Below are 14,078 nucleotides of genomic sequence, written 5' to 3' on the forward strand. Positions count from 1 at the left end.
ACGTAATTGAGGTAGCAGCGCATGTTCCTTGCATGACAAATTCATCGTTTGGCTTGAGCTGTTGATATGTTGATGCTTATTGCAAAAAGCCTTGTTGGCCAACATTTTTCTGAATGTTCTTTTAGTTTTTTCGTTGTCATATTCTTTCAATTTTAATGGTGCCAGTAAGTTGAGCATTTGTTACCAATTCCTACTTGGACTGCCCTTCTGAATTAAAGATGATTTGATTTCTCATCAGGTCCGAGGAGCTGCACTGTATGTGTGTGATTGCTTTTAACTTGGGGTGACTCTTGCATGCAAACTACCACTGTATTTGACAAAGGGAGGTTTTGGCTCGATTGCAAGGAGTTCAAGGCATTTGGGGGCAAGGCGCACAAAAATGCGCTTTAGTATTTAGAAACATGGAAACATAGAAAATAGGGGCAGGAGTAGGTCATTCGACACTTCGAGCCAGCACCGCCATTCAATATGATCATATCTGATATTCAAAATCGGTACCCCGTTCCTGCTTTTTCCCCATATGTCTTGATTCCATTAGCCCTAAGAGCTAAATCTAACTCTCTCTTGAATATATAATTTGTTTATTTTTGTCATGTGTACCGAGATATAGTGGAAATTTAGCATACTATCCAGTCAAGTCATACTGTAAGAGTATAATCGTCCTATACAAGTGCAATAAGTAGTGCAAAGAGAAAAATACCAGAGTGCAGAATATAATGTTACAGCATTAGAGCGTTACAACTACAGAGAAAGAGCAGATTTTTTTTTTTTTAGTAAAAGATCCGTGATGAGGTTATTTGGGAAATCAGGACAACACCCTTGGCTTATAACAAGAGGTCATAACAACGGGGAAGAAGCTGTTCCAGATTCCCTGACGACACGCAAGGACATGCTTATGTTCCTTGGCTTGTATATCTCTCACCCCTCCACCCTGGACCACCCCTCTATCCCCTTCTCTCATTCTCTTACAAACATGAGAATTAGAAACAGGAGTTAGATAATTTGAGCCTTTGATCCTTCTCCACCATTTAATACGAATGGTAATTTGATTGTAATCTCAACGCGGCATTCCTGGCTGCCCACAGTAATTGTTCATCCTCTTGTTCCCTACCTCTTCCTTGAGGATATTCAAAGACTTTGGAACATTCTTCCTCACAGAACAGTGAGGAAGTCGACCTGTAAGTGTGTGACAAATGTCCTTCCCCATGCTGCATCCGTTTGTCTCCCCATCCTCTTGGCCTTGCTTCCCCTCAGTTCTGCTTTACTTTCCTCTTTTTTTCTCTGCTTCCTCACCTGTTTCTCAAGCATCCTTCTCCTCCTTCCCCTCCTCACTTTCTGGTGCATTTCGGAGGCAAACCTATTTCTGTGAACAAGGAAGGAAGGAAAGTTGATTTTCCTTGAATAGCAATGAACTAAATTACTCAAGTGAACTATTATTCCAAATTGACTTGATTCATGATTTCGATTCATCAGCTGCTTTGGTGGAATTTAAACTCTTGTCTGTGAACTATTGATCTGAGTCCTTGCATCATGTTTATGAGTATAATGACTAATCCGTTACATTATCTGATACTTGAACTGTTAGTTATGCAGTTGTGGTGATGTAGTTTTGATGACTAACTCAAACGGTGATAACCTTGCTGTTTCTTGTTCTAACAGACGGTGAAAAGAGGTCGGAGGGTCCCGGCTCGACAGCCTGTGCTCGAACCTGACACTCGGTTCTATGAGGCTGATGACTACGATCGCAGAAGTGATCACAGTGTTCACAGTGACAGGAGCGAGGGCGCACCCAAAGCATACAGCTACGGCCATGACTATAGCCCCGACAGAAACTACAGCCGGGAGAGAGAGCGCAGCAGGAGCAATGAGAGAAGCCAGAACAGAGAGCGCAGTCACAGCAGGGGGAGGATATTCGACGACGACAGAGGTCACGAGAGAAACTACAGGCGTGATGACCAAGGGCGTGCGAGGATGTACGATGAAGACCAGGCGCACGAGAGGGCGTATGAACAAGGCGATCGAGTGCGGGGGAGGGTGCCCGAAGAGGACTGGGGTTACGATGATGACTACGAGCAAGGAGATAGAGGTCGCAGACGGATATACAATGAGGATCGGAGTCGTGATAAAGGCTCCAGAGAACCAGCAAGAGCCCCAAGCCGTGATCGACTCAAATCCAGAAGCCCATCACCAGAGTCCTCCTCTTATTCTAATGACCGTGGGCTTCCAAAGCCCTACAAAGTTATGCTGGTCAAGAGCAAGCCAAAAGAAGGTGAGTACAAATGCACACAATTGGTATTTCTGACCACTAATTATGTCTATCTAAAAATGGTAGGGGGAGGGGATGGTGGAGTTGAGGGAGAAAAGTTGTTAAGGAAAGGAAGGTTGTTGAAAGGCTGTGTTCTGCCGCTGGGTAATTGAATGCAGGTATAACGTGCATGAGATTTGGAATAAAATGGTTGGAGCGCAAAGTCAATATTTTGAATCGGTTCAAAATTTCAACAGCTGTGTTTGGTAGATTTTTAAAGGTGGATAATGGTTGTGGGGTTGAATTGGACACGGATCTAATTTGGGCTGAAAATTCTACTCCTTTTAAAATACAATAGGGAGATTTTAAAGCTATCATTTGATTCATTATTAACAAAGTACTATTTAGAAATGATTAAGAAGGAACTGCAGATGCTCACATGCTATTTTTCACACAGAGTGGTGAACCTCTGGAATTCTCTGCCACAGAAGGTAGTTGAGGCCAGTTCATTGGCTATATTTAAGAGGGAGTTAGATGTGGCCCTTGTGGCTAAAGGGATCAGGGGGAATGGAGAGAAGGCAGGTACAGGATACTGAGTTGGATGATCAGCCTTGATCATATTGAATGGCGGTGCAGGCTCGACGGGCCGAATGGCCTACTCCTGCACCTATTTTCTATGTTTCTATAGGTACACAAAATTGCTGGAGGAACTCAGCGGGTGCAGCAGCATCTATGGAGCGAAGGAAATGCTCCATAGATGCTGCTGCACCCGCTGAGTTCCTCCAGCAATTTTGTGTACCTTCGATATTCCAGCATCTGCAGTTCCCTTTTGAACACTTCTATGTTTCTATGCTGGTTTAAACCGAAGATGGACATAAAAAGCTGGAGTCAGCGGGACAGGCATCCAGTTAACTTAAACAGTGATTTGCATGATGTCGTCAGTGCAATTTAAGAATCTGATTAGTATATTGTCATATACACTGGGGTGCAATGAAATTCCTAATTAATATGAAGCTCGGAGTAAATAGTATACATGCTAATGATACAAGAGTAGAAACAGTGAATGCAAAACATTAAAGTGCAATAATGGACAACAGAAGTGCAAAGGAGAAAATAAGCAGTCCTGAGTATAGTATTACATCTGCAGAGAAAGTGCAGATGAAGTATAAAGGCCGCAAAGCGGTAAATTGGAAGATTGGCAATCTATCCGTGGCACATGAGAGGTCTGCTCAAGAGTCTGATAACAGCAGAAAAGAAGCTGTTCTGAATCTGGTGGTACATGTTTTCAAGCTTTGATATCTTCTGCCCAACAACAGGGGAGAAGAGAGAATGACTGGGGTGAGTCATGATTATATTAGCTGCTTACCCTGGGCAGAGGAAAGTATGGAAGGAGTTGATGGGTAGGGACTGTGTAATAGGTTGGGCAACTATATCCCCAGCTCTACAATTTCTTGTTCAAGAAGGAACATGCAGATGCTGGAAAATCGAAGGTAGACAAAAATGCTGGAGAAACTCAGGGAGTGAGGCAGCATCTATGGAGCAAAGGAAATAGGCAACGTTTTGGGTCGAAAGCCTTCTTCAGACCCTGCAATTTCTTGTGATCTAGGGCAGAGCTGTTCCCAAACCAGGCCGTGATGCAACCCAATATACTTTCTATGGTGCATCTGAAGAAATTTGTACGTCGTTGGAAAGATGCTGAACTACTTTAATCTCTTGAGAAAGTAAAAGTTATTGATGTGCTTTTCTTGGCCATGGCTTCAATTTGGTTGTTTCAGGACAAATTGTTGATGACCATTGATGCAGATTGGAGCATGAACTTCACATTGTCTCCTGAAATCGACAACTAGTTCCTTCATATTGGATGCCTGACATTAAGCTTTTTATCTCCTTCCTGTACTCTGTCTCACCATTGTTCAAGATCTGGCCACACTACAATGGTTTTTTCCACAAGTCTGTGAATGGAATTCGAGCAGAATTTGGCACAGGGTGTATCGGGCATGGAGTTATGGACTGACAACACATTCTTGCAGGGCACCAGTTATATTGTGGAATTATTGTGGAGGATGATATGTTGGCAATCATCACTGATTGTGGTATATGCGCCAGAAAGTCATGATCCAATGACAGGAGGAGGGTGTTACCTTCCAGGTCCAGGTGTTTGGAGATGAGTCAATAACTAGGAGCTGGATGCAGGTGTTCTTGTCATCTAGATGTTCCAGCGATGAGTGTAGCGCTGGGGAGAATGCGTAGGCCATGGACGTGTTGCAATAGTAGGCAAACTGCAGTGGAGGCTGCAGGCTGGCTGGGAGGATGATAGTGTGCCATGACCAGCTTCTCAAAGCACTTGATGACAGTGCATATCACAGCCACTGGACGATAGTCATTAAGGCTGCTACCTAGCTTTTCTTTGGCACAATATGTCAGTGGTCGCCTTAAAGCAATGATCAATGATACTTTATTGTCACATGTACTTGGTTACAGTGAAATTCTTTGTTTTTGCATACAATCTGGCAAAATCAAACAGCAGGCCACCTATGCAGTACACAAAGAGTCGCCACATTTCTGGTGCCGATGACGTTTCAATAGTACAGTCTTATCTTCTCGCAGTGGTGCTCATGATTACATGCCACTGGCTGGGCCCCTCTTCATTCCCGGTCCCCGCCTGATCCCTCTTCATTCCTGGCACCCATCCCGGCCTGATTCCTCTTCATTCCCGGCGGCCCTCCGCCAGGTCATGGGGGGAATGTCTGAGTGAAGTATAGAGAGGCTAAAGATATCTATGCATTCTCCTGCCAGCTGGACGCTGCAGGTCCTGAGGACGCAGCCGGAGTCTCCGTCTAGGCCAGTTACTTTCCATGGGTTCACCCTCAGAAATATCGACCTGGCATCTGCTGCAGTAATCGTGGGCACAGATGCACTTGAAGCTGTCAGGGTGAATGACAGAAGATCCACCGCCTTCTGTTCAAAATGAGCAGACATTGCATTGGGATGGAGGCTTTGTTGTCAGCGATACTGCCCGATCTTGTAGCCCGTTTTAGCATGTTAGCCATGCCAGATCAGCGGGTGTCTGTGTGGTCATTCTAGGACTCCAGCTTGGTTGGGAATACCCTCCGCATTCTTGATGGCTTTGCAATGGTTGTATATAGATTTATTGCACCACTTTTGCGGATGACACGAAGCTGGGGGGCAGTGTTAGCTGTGAGGAGGATTCTAGGAGGCTGCAGGGTGACTTGGATAGGTTGGGTGTGGGCAAATGCATGGCAGATGCAGTATAATGTGGATAAATGTGAGGTTATCCACTTTGGTGGCAAAAACAGGGAAGTAGACTATTATCTAAATGGTGACCGATTAGGAAAAGGGGAGCTGCAACGTGACCTGGGTGTCATGGTACACCAGTCATTGAAAGTAGGCATGCAGGTGCAGCAGGCAGTGAAGAAAGCGAATGGTATGTTAGCATTCATAGCAAAAGGATTTGAGTATAAGAGCAGGGAGGGTCTACTGCATTTGTACAGGGTCTTGGTGAGACCTCACCTGGAGTATTGCGTGCAGTTTTGGTCTCCTATTCTGAGGAAAGACATTCTTGCCATAGAGGGAGTACAGAGAAGGTTCACCAGACTGATTCCTGGGATGGCAGGACTTTCATATGAAGAAAGACTGGATAGAGTCGGCTTGTACTCGCTAGAATTTAGAAGATTAAGGGGGGATCTTATAAAAACTTACAAATTTCTTAAGGGGTTGGACAGGCTAGATGCAGGAAGATTATTCCCGATGTTGGGAAAGTCCAGAATAAGGGGTCACAGTTTAAGGATAAGGGGGAAGTCTTTTAGGACCGAGATGAGAAAATAATTTTTTACATTTGAATCTGTGGAATTCTCTGCCACAGACTGTAGTCGAGGCCAGTTCATTGGCTATATTTAAGAGGGAGTTAGATGTGGCCCTTGTGGCTAAAGGGATCAGAGGGTATGGAGAGAAGGCAGGTACAGGATACTGAGTTGGATGATCAGCCATGATCATATTGAATGGCGGTGCAGGCTCAAAGGGCCGAATGGCCTACTACACCTATTTTCTATGTTTCTACTTGCGATTGTTTGATTTGTTCGCTGCAGACTTGGACATCACCTGGGAATGGACCTCGTAGCTTTACGGTTAGGGAAGGCTTGTGTTGCCGTTTTTCGCATGCATTCCTCCACACATTTACGGATGAAGTCTGTGACTGCATCGGCATACTCCCCAAGGGTGGGCACAGAGTCCTGAATGTGGACCAATCTGCCGACCAGTTGCAATGAATCTCATCTATTTCCTCAGACCAGCACTGTATGATCTTCTGTTCTGGGTCCTCCTTTGTGCTCCTCTTGTTGGCATGGAATAGAAGCAGAACCTGCTGATTAAACTTCCTAAAGTGCGGTCGGGGGATGGAGCTGTTGGAGTCTTTGGTTCTGTGGCAGTGGTTTTGGGTGATTGGGCCCCATGTAGAACAGGAGATGTGCTGTTAGTGTTTCAGTTGCACACTCTTGAGATTGGCCGGGTTGAAGTCCTTGACATGCTCTCAAGAATCTGCAAAGCACTGAGGGAGAAGATGATGCATTGCGTTGGGGAAATCCTAAAGCGGATGAATGCCCTGCGCGGTTGTTAATTTATGAAATGCCGCAAAGTGTTTGCCTGTGTGGGCCAGGTAGTTAGTTGGAGGAACAGGAGCAAGGTTAATTATGATAAAAATTCTTCTGCCAGTGTTGAGGAATGATCTTCAATGTCTGCATTAATCTCCAAAAGAACCAGAGCCCCAATTAGGCACGGCAAGATTAAAGTGAATTTGAGTTACCATGCGTCTAGCCATTTAAAGTAATCCCATATTTTATTCATTAGAATATGGCCTTCGATTGGGCAGTCAAATCTTCATCAAGGAGATGACGGGAATTGGATTGGCTGCCAAGGATGGAAACTTGCACGAAGGGGATATTGTCCTCAAAGTAAGTTGTTATTTCTTTATTAATAGTTCTAAAGATGATCAAGGTTTGGTTTGCACAAGAATATTACTTGAGGATTTTATAGAATTACACAGCACAATTACACAGGCCTTTTGGTGCCGATTTCTGAGTTACGCTGTTTCCTATTCTTGTCCCTTGCTCATCTGGTTTTTTTTGTCTCCGTGTAACCCCAAAGTGCATTGGGTGGAAGACACTATGCTCTCCAGGTATCTCTGATCAGGAGGAAAGCAAAATTGGATGAGTGATGTAAATTTTAAATTTGGTGTATTCAAAATCACAGGAACTCACTCTGCAGGAATGAGATGCACAGGTCTGGGAGGTAGATTATATCTATAATTAGCACATTGTTAAATTTGTGCTTCTAACTTTCTCTGTGAATTTAACATGCAAATCCAACAAATTGTTTAAAAAATACCAGGCAGCCTGAGAGCCCGATACTGTGCAAACGGTGGAGCAGTGTACATTGAACAGCACCTAGTGGCCGATAGTATTTCTCAAACCTTGAGCTTGCTGGATAATTTGGACAATTAGTAATTGCATGTAATGTTTGTGTTTCAGGAGCATTTGGTTCTTTGTCATCAAATTTATCAGGAAATTATAACTTTGACTTAATTCACTGACTATTGTTTCTACCTGAACAGATCAATGGGACCGTCACTGAGAACATGTCTCTGGCTGATGCCCGAAAATTGATTGAACGATCACGTGGGAAACTGCAGCTTGTTGTGCAAAGAGATTTGAAGCAAACATTGATCAGCATTCCACCCATGGATGATAGCGAGTCTGATTCAGAAGGTGAGACAAAGATATATGTGATCACAATTCCAACTAATATTAAGAAGACAACCCATGAAACTGCAGATGTTGGAATCTTGAGCAAAACACATTCCTAGAGGAACTCCCGATCTGGGTCCCATCTCAAAACATCATCTATCCATCCCCTTCTCAGATGTTGCCTGACTGCCGAGTTCCTCCAGCACTTTTTGTACAACTAATATTAGTCCCTTTTCTGTTAATTTACATTAATTCATTTTGATTTAGAAGTTTCTTCTTCAGTGAAAATATGTCCAGGACCTTGACTCCTTTTGACTCGGCACCTCCCCCACTTACAACCTTTCAACATCTCTGTCAACATGCCTGTTTTACTGTTCCTTGCTTTAGAAATAATTTGTAACTTTTAAATATGCGCGCACACACAATTGTTTTAAAAAAGTGACATTAATATTTCTTCCATTTACTGTCATAACTCTGGATATTGTGCAAATTCTTATTTTGAATGAATAAACCCCACATGCCTATGATCTTCACAACCTTTTTCCATGATATCTTTATTTTTTTTATCTTTGTTTCTCACCTGTATCCGTTTCCCCTATTAATCCCCCTAAAAATTGTGATTGTATTTTTAGGACGGGATCAACAGGCGCAGGGAATGTCATTATTTGCATGTCCCTACCCCCCCCCCCCCCCCCCCCCCCACCGAGCACTGCAGCAACTTGACAAAAAATGTATCACTGTCCCTCATTTGCAGTCTAAACACTGGAAGAGTTCAGCAGTTTGGGAGCACCTTCCCCACATGCATAGCAGTAGCTCTGAGAGCCGAGTTGCAACCAGCTCCATTTAGGGAATAATTGAGACTGGGCAACAAATACCAATGTTCTAAAATAACAAAATACAATTAGTACTTATTTCAGCACCGCATCTATCGTGAGGCGAAACAAAAATCTGTGCTTAATCAAATTGCCTGTTGCTGTGAATCGCTCTGGCTGATCATTGGGTTTGATTTAACCCATGAACATGGAGGAACAAAACTGAAAAGCAGAGCATTTTCTTTAAATGCTGGCCATAGTTTCTTTTTGCTGTGAACTGTGTTTGATTTCTACCACTGTCCCAATATTATCCCCTCTGCACACTGATAAAATAATTAAAATGATATAAAACTTTGAGTTAAACTGTATTGAAAGGTTCTTTATTGACAGTTTTGAATTCATTTATAGTTGCATGTTTCTCCTCTGAAGTGAAACCTGATTTGGGCACTGGTTAGAGGAAGTGAACTATAAATACCTCTGCATTATTTTTGGTGCTGCATTCCTTTTTACTATATTTTGTATTTAATAACGTTCACAATTGATGTAGGGGAAAGAGTTGCTTAAAGTCACTGGCTTTATTTTATGCCTGTATTTGTTAAATTGTAGGATATCTGGTACTTCCAGCAAAATCAGTTCATATGCAAACTATGGTCAATAAGAACATTGAATAGAAACATTCAAATAGTTTATTTAGTATTTGCTTGACCTTTATCACTGGTGAGTCTCTGAAAAAAAAACTGCTGGAGCTTCTTTCAAAGTGGAAATATCTTCCCTTTTCTGAGTATAGTTCAGGCCATGCTTTATAGGAAGGGTGCCATTTAACTGGAAAGGGTGCAAAAATGATTTATTATGATGATGATGAGCAAAAAAAACAAACTGCTGGAGGAACATGGTGGGCCAGGCAGCATCTGTGGAGGGAATGGACAGATGTTTGGGTCGGGGCCCTTCTTCAGACATTGAGTAGGGTGGAGGAAGCTGAAGGTGGGGTAGCACAAACCCTGGCAGGTCTCAGGTGGGTACAAGTGAGGGAGGGGTTTGATTGACAAATGAGTGGAATAAGTGACAAAAGCTACAGGTGAGAAGCAGACAAAAGGATCTCTGATAAGAAGAGGGTTATAAAATCAGGGGAGGCAAAGATGAGTAGAATAGCCACAGTCTTTTCCCCGGGGTTGAGGAAGCTAAAAATAGAGTGCATAGGTTTGATGTCAGAGGGGGGGAATTTAAAACACATCTTGGGGCAGATTTTGTACACGGAAGACAGTGCATGTAAGGAATGGCTGCCAGCGCAAATGGTACAGCTGGGTGCAATTACAACATATAAAAGACACCTGGACAGGTAACTAGTTAACAGCACGGAAACAGGTCTGTTGGCCCACCAAATATGCGCCGGCCAGTGATCCCCACACATGAGCACAATCCTACAGACACGGACAATTTACAGTTATGCCAAGCCAATTAACCTACACACCTGCACGTCTTTGAGTGTGGGAGGAAACTGGAGATCCCGGAAAAATCTCATGCAGGTCACGGGGAGAATGTACAAGCTCCCTACAGACGGCACTCGTAGTCAGGATCAAACCCGGGTATCTGACACTGTAAGGCAGCAACTCTACTGCTGTACCATGGGTTGGAAAGGTTTGGAAAGATATGGGATTAGCTCAGTTATGCACATGGAACTAACTCGTTTAGGCAACTTGGTTGGCACAGATGTGTTGGGCTGAAGGGCCTATTTCTGCTGTGTTAACAATATGACTGAGAATTTTGTGGGGGTTTTTTAGATTTCTATTGCCATTTAATGAAAATTGAACAGAATTCCCAGCCAAATAAGAAATGCCATTGGCAAAATCCTATTCTGTTGACATTTATGTTCTGCTGCGGCCTCCCGTGACATCTCCCCTTTATCTTAGCACATCTTTCTATTCCTTTTCCCCTGTTTATTCCACTTCTACTATTTGTCATGGCTAATCCCTGTACTTTAAAAAATAAATCTTCTCCAGGATGTGAATGTTGCCGGTAAGACCAGAATTAAATGGTTTGTCCCTGGTTCCCCTCAAACGTGAGCTGCTGCTTTGTGCCATTGCAGTCTTGTACAACTGAAGGTGGTCCGAATGTGCTGTCATGTTTCAGTTCTTCAGTTCTGTTCTTCAGTTCTGACGTTAATGCATGGTGGTCCATCCAGCCTTATTTCTTCTGGCAGAATGACTTTGGAGAATGGAGGGATTCGCTGTTCTTTGAGAGAGCTGGGATCACACATATTGCTGGTTTAACGATTGCAGGTCTCCTCGTGAGACATTAATGAGCTATGCAATTTATGGCCACCTTTAGTAAGTTTACAGGAATTTGCTTAATCAGCCAAATTTGAGTTCTTCCACTGGATTCATCTCTGGATCACAGGTTGAAGTCTTTTGAGCAGTAATGTGACCACTAATCTACTCGGTTCCATATTCTGGTCACTGAGTAAAGGAATTTATGCTGAATTATCTTCAGGGCTTATTGGTGACTGTCCGTCTTGTATTTATTAGCCCCTGGTTGTGGTCTTGCTTCACAGGATGGATGTAGAGAAGATATCCCCACTTAACAAAAATTAATAAAAACCTCTCAATTACCCTTCTGCCTCACTTTTCGAAGGGGAGTTCGTGCAATCCCTAATTAAGGAAGAAGAAGTTTGGACTTTCTTGCCTTCCATCGCAGTGAAGAATGTGGGGAATCCACTGTGGTGGAAGTTTATGTTAACTTTTATGTAGTTGTGTGTCTTGTTTCTTTATTTTTAATATGGCTGTGTGGTAATTCGTGTTTCACTGTTCCGTAATTGGTATATGTGACAATAAACTAACCTTTGAACCTTTGACAGTAATGGAAAATGCAACTTCACTTTCAGGGTTGGTAGGTATAGTTTGAATGTGGTTTCATATTGTTTTTACATTGCCCTGTTTTTATTACTACATTTTTCTGTTACCTCTGCCAAACATGAGAACTAGGGATGGAACAGTCCCAGTTCTCATGCTGCTAGCTGAAGGCATTCCAATCTGCATTGATCTGTTGGAAAATGAACTGCTTTCACTATTAACCTTGTTTCCATGGGTTCTGTTATGGCATCAGCTCCGTTGTAATAACATTTGGATTGTGTTGTAGAGACTTGCGGGCATTCATTAAACTAAGGCACCTGAGCAGAATTCAAAACAGCCAGCTATTTTAATTTCCCCATACCCCACCAAGCACAGATTTTTAAAGAGAATTAGATAGAGTTCTTGTGGAATCAAGGGATATGGGGAGAAGGCAGGCACGGGTTACTGATTGTGGATGATCAGCCATGATCACAAGGCATGGCGGTGCTAGCTCGAAGGGCCGAATGGCCTCCTCCTGCATCTATTTTCTATAGCCTCTTGTACCATCTTCCTAATTGTAGCAGCAAGATGAGCGCGTGACCTGGGTGGATTTATTAATCCTTTTGTATTTATTGTCTTGTATTCTTGGCCCCTCGGTTTGCTTTGTGCTCAATGGAAACATCGGTATAATGGTGGGTTTACTTACAATCATTGATTTAGATTGTGCTGCTGTTTTGTGCCTTGGTGGATGAAATGACGGAGGTCCGATCAGATACAATATTGGTGGATAGTTTACCATAGTGTGAATCCATTCCCTCTCGTCTGTAGGGATGGCTTCAACCTTTTCTTTCCTAGGATTAAAATAAATGGCAGAACCCTCTCCACTGTCTGTAGACGCACATGCACATTAAGGTCTCCAACCTCTCAGCAACACACATGCAGGCTCTGAAAGGAAAAGTCAAGTAGTACTTTCCCATTCATTTGTTCTATTATGTTCTTCTGGTAAACCTGAAGATGTTATGTTAAAACCCACTACATAATGTACATGGAGGGAAGTTTAAGTGCATGTCTATGAAAACAGCATATCACAGTTTGATAATGAAGTTCTGCAAACTATTTAGAAGGGGAATCAAATGTTAAGTCAAGTCCTCATGCTGTAGAAGCCAAAAGTAGAGGGACATCCCTCCAGTTGTATCAGCTCAAGCCTGCTCTTCCTACCCAAGGAAGATGCTTTTCAATTGGAGAGGATGTAGCATAATTGATTTTTGATTTGAATAAAAATGTTAATGTAAATTTTTGGCCTTATTTTAAATTCCAAATGTATTTCTCGGATGGCAGGTTTATGGCAAATTAAGATTTGGCCTTGCAGTCCAGTATTTAGAAGAATGAGAAGTGATCTCACTGAAAAGCACAAATCTCTGTAACTAACACTATTCTACTCTGTAACTAACACTATTACACCACAGCGTTATGAACATTGACTTCTCCAATTTCAGGTAGTCCTTGCTTTTTCCTTCTGTCCTCTCCCACAAGCCTACTGTCTCCACCTCTTCCTTTCTTTTTCCCACCCCCCCCAACATCAGTCTGAAGAAGGGCCTCGACCCGAAACGTCGCCTATTTCATCTCTCCATAGATGCTGCCTCACCCGCTGAGTTTCTCCAACATTTTTGTCTACCTTTGATTTTTCCAGCATCCGCAGCTCTTTCTTACACTTCTCATATTCTACACACTTTCTTTTCTCTTTTTGCATTGCCTCTTGTACTCGTGTACAATATGATCTGCCTGGATTGTGCATAAGATGATGTTTTTCGCTATCTCATGACAACCCAACACAAAACTCCGAAGTGTCTTGACCAGGTTTAGGTTTATTATTATCACGTGTACCAAGATGCGGTGAAAAGCTTTATTTTGCATGCTATCCAATCAGATCATATTATACATAAATACAATCAAGTCAAACTTGAGTGCAAAGGGGGAGAGACAGTGCAGAATATAGTTCTCAGCATTGTAGCACATCAGTTACATAGACAAAGCTTAACGTCTACAGTGGGTTAGAGGTGAATAGGACAGTACCCTAGTTTATTGTAGTACCATTCAGAAATCTGATGACATAGTGGAAGTATCTGTTCCTGAGTCTGCTGGTACGCACTTTCAAGCTTCTGTATCCTCTGCCGGCCGAGAGCATGAGAAGTAGGAAAGACCGAGGTGAGACAAGTTTTTAAGTTGGCTGCTTTTTCGTGGCCTGGTGATGTGTAAATGGAGTCATTGGTGAGGAGTCTGCTCGGTGAACATCTACATCGCTACAATTTCTTGCGGTACATCTACAACTCTCCAATTTCTTGCAGTCTTGGCCAGAGGGTTCCCAAACCATGCTATGATGCATCCCAAGAGTATACTCTCTGTGGTGCATCTGTAGAAGTTTGCAAGAGTTTAGGGC

At 42.9% G+C, this 14,078-nt stretch overlaps 1 protein-coding gene across 4 annotated transcripts in view; it reads left to right on the forward strand.

Annotated features, from left to right (window-relative positions):
• The window catches only part of tjp2 (tight junction protein 2), a 115,367-nt gene that overhangs the window by 62,458 nt on the left and 38,831 nt on the right, over positions 1 to 14,078 (forward strand). For all 4 annotated transcript variants that reach the window (XM_033018103.1, XM_033018101.1, XM_033018104.1 and 1 more), the window contains exons 5-7: positions 1,660 to 2,269; positions 7,109 to 7,212; positions 7,872 to 8,025. In XM_033018103.1, the coding sequence (XP_032873994.1) occupies positions 1,660 to 2,269; positions 7,109 to 7,212; positions 7,872 to 8,025 (868 nt within the window). The remainder of the gene's footprint in view (positions 1 to 1,659; positions 2,270 to 7,108; positions 7,213 to 7,871; positions 8,026 to 14,078) is intronic.

This window comes from Amblyraja radiata, chromosome 3, assembly GCF_010909765.2.
Source record: "Amblyraja radiata isolate CabotCenter1 chromosome 3, sAmbRad1.1.pri, whole genome shotgun sequence".
NCBI lineage: Eukaryota > Metazoa > Chordata > Chondrichthyes > Rajiformes > Rajidae > Amblyraja > Amblyraja radiata.